At 45.2% G+C, this 7,242-nt stretch overlaps 1 protein-coding gene across 2 annotated transcripts in view; it reads left to right on the top strand.

Moving 5' to 3' along the window:
* Positions 1-6,231, top strand: part of SLC75A1 (solute carrier family 75 member 1) — a 53,968-nt gene extending 47,737 nt beyond the window's left edge. For both annotated transcript variants that reach the window (XM_083151689.1, XM_083151697.1), the window contains exons 11-13: positions 1,230-1,277; positions 3,314-3,403; positions 4,623-6,231. In XM_083151689.1, coding sequence (XP_083007815.1) covers positions 1,230-1,277; positions 3,314-3,403; positions 4,623-4,729 — 245 coding nt within the window. In that variant the 3' untranslated portion in view covers positions 4,730-6,231. The remainder of the gene's footprint in view (positions 1-1,229; positions 1,278-3,313; positions 3,404-4,622) is intronic.
* Positions 6,232-7,242: the final 1,011 nt, after the last annotated feature.

Here is a 7,242-nt window from a genome sequence, read left to right as displayed (position 1 = left end):
ACAGGTGTCCGCGTCGCCACGGACACCTGTGAAGCCCGCGAGGGGACGCGTATAACTGTGAAGGTATCCGCTGCGCTCGCCACGCTTCGGGCTCGCCACACTATTCTATTCTCAACTCCACGCCGACGTGGATAGTGGGGGTATGAAAAGGTCGGAGGACGCGTACCGCCGCCGCTCGCCACGCTTCGGGTTCACGTTGATCGTGGGGTGGCGTTAAAAATTGTGGGGGCCATTTCACACTTCAGGGGGACTATTAGGGCTCTGTGGCCCATTTAACATTGTTTCCTATGTAAAAATCGCGGGCATTGAGCCAATTAACGCTAAAATCGCGACCAATCTGACTTTTAACATTGATCCCTATGGGAAAATCGCGGGCATCGCGGGCATCGCGTCGCACCCGATTTTGATTTACCCGCGATTTTTTACCCCCGACGCCCGCGATTGTAATCGCGGGCGCCGTGCTAGGTAAAGAGTACCCAAATTTGTTCTTAAAATGGGCAAAACCATGTGCACTGTAGGTGGGGCAGATGTAACATGTATAGAGAGAGTTAGGTTTGTGTGAGTTATTTTGTTTCTGTGCAGGGTAAATACTGGCTGCATTATTTTTACACTGCAATTTAGATTTCAGTTTCAGCACACCCCACCCAAATTTAATTCTCTTTGCACAGATTACATCTGCTCCACCTGCAGTGCACATGGTTTTGCCCATTTTAAGAACAAATTTGTACTGGGCTCAGATCAGAATAAGGCCTTAAGTGAGCACAAGGCTGCATTAGACATGGGCTGTGTGTCATATAAGGGGGCATATGCGTGTGTGTGTGTATGTATGTATGTATGTATGTATGTATGTATATGTGTATATATATATATATGCCACAGACATATAACATATGGTATAGATCAGGCATGTCCAAACTATGGCCCTCCAGTTGTTGTGAAACTACACATCCCAGCATGCCTTGCCATAGTTTTATCATTCCCTAATGTGGCAAGGCATGTGGGATGTGTAGTTTCACAACAGCCGGAGGGCCACAGTTTGGACATGCCTGGTATAGATTGTAAGCTTGCAGCAGGGCCCTCCTACCTCCAGGTCTGTCTTTTGTTACCCAGTTTGTTCTATCACTGTCTACAACTGTAAAGCGCAACGTAATTTTCTGCGCTTTTTAAGAAACTAAATAAATATGGGAACCCACTTCACATATTTAACCAATATTTATTTTCTATTCCAGCTGCAGCAATTGTTGTTCCATGTTTATCATCTTTGGTGTCATCACATGGTATGTAGATACTATTGCAAACATCATATAATTATAGAAATGTCTGTGGGTTCAGTGTTGCACCGTTTGCTTACAATTGAAACGTCCCCTATATACCGGCGGCCATTTTGTGGACTGAGCTGCAGATGAGAAATGGGACCTAGCAATTCCCCACAAACTAGTGCCTTTGCCGAGGTACTGTGTTATTTGTGTCTCTAGGCTCAGTAATATACCAGGACATGATTCAGTCCTCAATATGCCTGTCTCCTCCGGGTGTTAGATGTATTATTCCTGTCTGTGGATGGTATTTTTATGTGTAAACGACTGGACCCTTGTGGGACATGTTGGATTGTGCGGTTGGGAGGTGACCTGTGTACTCAGACACCATCTGACAGCACTTACAGGCCCCAGAGATAATGCAGCCGTCCTGCTTCCTCCTGTGAGCTGCAGTCAGGGTTACTAGTGATGCAGCTCCAGGTTCTCCGCTCATTAATAAATCAGGATGCTATTTACGGCAATCCTTCCAAGGCCTTTATTATCTTCTACATCTTACTCTGCGTGTTGTCTGTATTACTCCATGAAGATCGGAGTATGATAATATATAATACACTAGCACACGGTTTGCTCTGAGGAAAAAGGGGACATTCAGATGTTCTTTCTTCAGCTACATTGTGGATGATGCAGAGTTGTTCGAACAAGTCCATATTGGCCTAGCTTACGTGCGTCTGCCCCTTCCCTCCCCTCCCCCGTCTCTCCAGATGGACTGATCAGGTTCATATAAATCTGTGTGGGTGCATAAGGCTGCGGCCTGTCCTCTGGGCATGAGCTTACTACTGGTGCAGATCTCGCACTGCGGCAGTGTGCTGGATGATAGACCTTATTGTTAAAGTTGTTGCTTCATTTATGCCACGACTGTAGGATGATATATTGATTAATTGGCTTGCCTCATGCTCCAGTGCTCTCACTGCCTTTACCTATCTGTATTAGTGATAACACAAGAGTCATTAACAGTGACCCCTGAGTTGCAAGCAACCGGTGGCTGTGTTACATGTTCAGCTGTTATGGGATAAGCCAGGAATAGGTCATATAACTGGCATTCCCAGCCAGACTGATAACTGACATTGCTACCTGGGAGATTACAGCAAAGCTCAAATTGTTATTTTCCACAAGTTTTAGTACATGGACTCTGATTGGGAACGGTAAAGTGGACCGAAGCGTGTCGAGCATACAGAGTCTGTAACAGTCGCTTGAACATTAAGAGCCAATCAGACACCAGTCTTGAAAGTTGGGCGCCGCGTCGCTGGATGTTTCTACGGATCACAATGTAGCCAGTACATGGCCGCGGTCTCTCATCAACGGGGGGAATAGTGATGGGTGCCTATTCAATGCGGTCTTGCGCGACAGCATTAAAGAGGCAGATCGACAGAACGGGTCTAACTTTAAAAGCTGTCGGGCCTGTTTTGTCGATAACGCCCGTGAATTGTCACGATCATGGCCCAATCTCGAAATCCACGGCCGTTTATGCAGACACGCCCCCTTTTCACCAATCGACATGCAGAACATTAAATCCTGCCTGGCGATATGCGGTTGAGCAAAACAAAAACAGGCCAGGGTCACGGCTGTTGGGACGGATCTACAGTCATGACCCAGGATAGAATACTGTACTGACCCGGGAAATAAGGTACGGTTTTACCTGATTAATGTATAGTTGTGTGTATGGGGCAGACCCTCCTTTTTAAATGGGATGCAATCACCATGTCGACATACAAACGTAGCATTATTATCGTTTAAAGTTTATTCTTTTAATACAGGACAATGTCCTACTTCTTTATGTTATTGGGGGAAAAAACAGTAATTTACGGAACACGAATTATAATAATGCTGTTTTTATTGCAGAGTAAATGAAACCACACCCACGTTTTTGCTCATAAGTGGTGATATAACATCCTCTTTTTAGAGAATATCCCTATTGTGTTTATTGAGCCTGTATTGAGAATGTGATCGCCTGTATGCAGTGTGTTGCTGACGCTTTGACTCTGTTGGTTGTTCCCCCGCAGGCTCGGCTAGCCAGAAAGGCACGGTGATGGGAATCCTTCGGAGCCTGGGGGCTCTGGCGAGGGCTGTGGGACCCGTCTTATCAGCGACGTGTGAGTGTCCTCTCTCCAGAATTAGCACTGGGTGATTAGATTAAGCCCATGCGGCTGAGAGAAGCATCCTCTGCACTTCTCATGTCACTAATGAGATGGGTGCGTCCATCCTGGATAAGATCCAGACTATGAGCTCCATAGAAAACAAGAGCCAGGAAGCGAACTGTCAGTGGCTGGACAGCAGCACGCACATTGCAGAGCAGAATTGACCCTGGAAAGTAACGGGAGCAGTTAAAACAACTTAATATTTGCTTCATACAGTAGAAATAAATGGCGATTCATCATTACCAAGTAATGTAGACTGAGTTCCGCATTGTTGGATTTGGGTGTGGTGTTCTGAATAGTTTTTTTTTTTTTCAATTGGCAATTTAGAGAAATGGGAACCTTTCCTGTTCGGTACTGTGGGAGTAAAGGCCCCCATACACTAATCAGAGGTATTGCATGCAGCCTCCCATACTATACTGTACCTCAGCAACTGCCTGCAGGAGAGTCAACAGGCTCTCGGGGGGCTGGACGGAATACGATACATCTTATTCCAGCGCAAGCACCCCAGATCCGATGCGCACAGGATCATGTATGGCACATACAATTTGGCCACTTTACACCAGATTTCTCAGCCCAGGTAATTTCTTGCCGTATTGGAGTTTCTCTCTATTTGGACACCGTCTTGAAACAATATGCCCTTTCTATAATAAAGAAAAAGGGTTATTTTTGGTTAAGGTGTCCTTTGGAAAATGGACATTATTGCAGGAAATTGAATTCCGTCTCTCGGAAGCAAAACATCTACAAACATCTTAATTTATAGCATATGCGCTATTTTCACACGCTCCGGCTCCTGCCGGGCAGCAAAACCCTGCACGGCGAAGAAGCCGTGCCGCACACAGCAGTTTACAATGGTGGGGATGGCCACAGCCTGGCAGCCGTCCCTTCCAATGGTGACAGCTGGCTGCAGCCGGGCCGTGGCCTTCCTGTCTGAATGGACAAAATCGTGTCTATTATTAACTACTGTGCACGGCACGGCTTTTGTCCGTGCGGGGTTTCGCCGCCCGGCAAGAGCCGGAGCGTGTGAAATAGCCCTAGAGTAGAGAGCAAATCACCCTAATGCCTCTCAGTAGGGTGAAAGGCAGCAGTTTCTATTCTGCTCCTGCTGCCTGACAGGAAATGTCCTCAGTAGAATCTGTTCTTGCCGTCTATGTAAAATCTTGCATTTTCCTTACAGTATACTGGCTGACCGGAGCTGGAACCTGCTTCACAATCTGCGCCGTGGCCTTCCTAATCCCCCTGCTTTGTCTCAGGCGGGTGAAAGTGGATAGAAAAGAGGAATGAGAACAACTTGTGAGGGGGACGCTACTGCACTGTGGAGGCACCGAGTGTGCCCATCGTTAAACACTTGAATTTATTCTGGGTTCTTTTATAAAGGTGTAGTATATGTATATATGATACTTTTAAATAATGTGCATCAGTTGCTGTATTTACGGCTGTCCCAGGCAATGTATGTGAATAAGCCCTGCCTCCTAAATGATGACTTGCGACGAGTAGGTGGTCATTGGTACGATCCATCACACATTCTCTGATTTCTTCATGAAAATACCAAAGCCATATCTGTGTGCCTTAGCTATGTACTTGGCTGGCTGGGGTAGTAATAAAAACGGTCCTAGCCTGACAACAACATAGATAAATAATCTGTACACCAGCAGTAACCGGTCATAGTTTCTCGGTGTACAAATCCGCAGAGAGAGAGAGATGTAGTAGCCAATCAGCCTCTAAGTGCTATGTTACAGGCTGTGCTTGAAAAGTGACAGGAACTGATTGGTTGGTGCTTTATCGTGCCCCACCTCCAGTTATCCATGTGTCCATTGTTCCAAATACAGATTTTGCATGATCAGAAGCCTCACACATTTTATATACTCCATACTTCTGATCTGTACAAAGCTGCTTATTCTAGTACATAATGAAAGGACTGAGCATTATTTTGATACCACACACAAGTAACATGACCTCCGTATCACACAGCAACATATTCCTAAAAATGCTGCATATTGCTTTGTATCTGGAAATGATGCACTTACCCCAAATCTGTCAGTTTGTGAGACCTTTGCAAAGGTTATCTGGAATAGGTTATTTCCTCAGTCGGTAAATAGTCTGGTGCCTAACTTCCAGGGTCAAGCCCCACAGCTGCTGTACTGTGAGGGACACACTGATGGGATGGACAGGGTGAGGTGCGTCTGTAATATTGAACCACTTCATATAGAGGTTAAATTGGACATTACAGTGTAAATTATTTACTTTACATGCTATGTCTAGAGATGGCTGTATAATAAAACACTTTGTTATGCTACCAATTATATACGTCGTCATCGGAAACGCTGCTTGCAGAGCCTGCCAATCACCACTATGCTCCTGTCAATATAATGGGTGTGTGATAGTTCTGGTCTCTTGATGACCATGGATGGGTTATGGTCAGGTGACGTGTATTGGCGGCGATGGACACAACATGCAGTGTTTTGTTATAGCAGATCTCTTCTGTGTGGATTCTCATCACTTTCCATGTAGATGTTGGATGTCAGCCAGTTTACGGCGTCCATAACCAGTTTTATGTAGAAAGAATGTAAACTGTATTTATGTTTCCATTCACTGTTCAGGAACAGTGTAATATCTGTGAACAGCCAGATTGTGATGGAAAACACTGAGTTATGTTTAAAAAAAAAAAATGGATGACTTAGGACACACAGAGCAAACACTGTATTTTTTCCAAGTGTGGAACTACAGGTCTTGGACCATAGTATCCTGGGACTTTTAGTTCTACATGAACTGGATAACCGGTATAGTATGGACAATTACATCATAGACAGTGGTTCAGGTTTGATGCACTCTTATGGAGAACCAATATCCTATTGCCCACTTAGGCCCTTATTCAGATCTGATTGCAGTACAAATTTGTTTGGAAAATGGGCAAAACCATGTGCACTGCAGGTGGGGCAGATGTAACATGTGCAGAGAGTTAAATTTGGGTGGGTTAAAACTGAAATCTAAATTGCAGTGTAACAATAAAGCAGCCAGTATTTACCGGGCACAGAAACAATATAACACCAATCTAACTCTCTCTGCACATGTTACATCTGCCCCACCTGCAGTACACATGGTTTTGCCCATTTTCCAACAAATTAGTACTGCGATCAGATCTGAATAAAGACCTTAGTGATTGCCCCTTTAAAATAACATCCACGTTCAGCCAGCTTCCAACCCCAAGCTTTATCACATCCCACCCATACCTCCGAAGAATGTTCATTCATTTCCAATTTTGGTGTAAGAATTTCTCAGAGCACTGGGACAAGTAAATATTTGGTACTAGCACGGCGCCCATCGCATCGCAGACCATAAGGCATGCGATGGTATGCTACGTGATGGCAGGCGATGTTATACAATTTTAAATTGTATACCATCGCATTGTATGGCATAGTATCGCATATACAATGGTATGCGATTTAAAATTGCATATAAGCACCCTAATGGGTTTTTCCATGTTAAAAGTGGCCCCTATAAGATAATTAAAGGTGATGGGTGCTTAGTATGTTAAAAGCACCCCCACTGTCAACGCCAACCCAAAGCGTGGTGAGCGCAGCAAGCCCGCGTCGGGCGCCGGTACGCATCCTACGACCTTTTCATACCCCCACTATCCATGTTGGCGTGGAGTTGAAGTTTATATAGTGTGGTGAGCGCAGCGAGCCCAAAGGGGACGCGGAATACATGTAAAGTAATACACGTCCGCTCGCCACGCTTCAGGCTCGGTGATATATAAAATCAACTCCATGCCGACGTGGATAGTGGGGGTATGAAAA

The sequence above is a fragment of the Crinia signifera genome, chromosome 1 (assembly GCF_055691185.1).
Source record: "Crinia signifera chromosome 1, ASM5569118v1, whole genome shotgun sequence".
NCBI lineage: Eukaryota > Metazoa > Chordata > Amphibia > Anura > Myobatrachidae > Crinia > Crinia signifera.
Note: the sequence above shows the minus strand (reverse complement) of the source record. Positions and strands in the feature narration are given on the sequence as shown.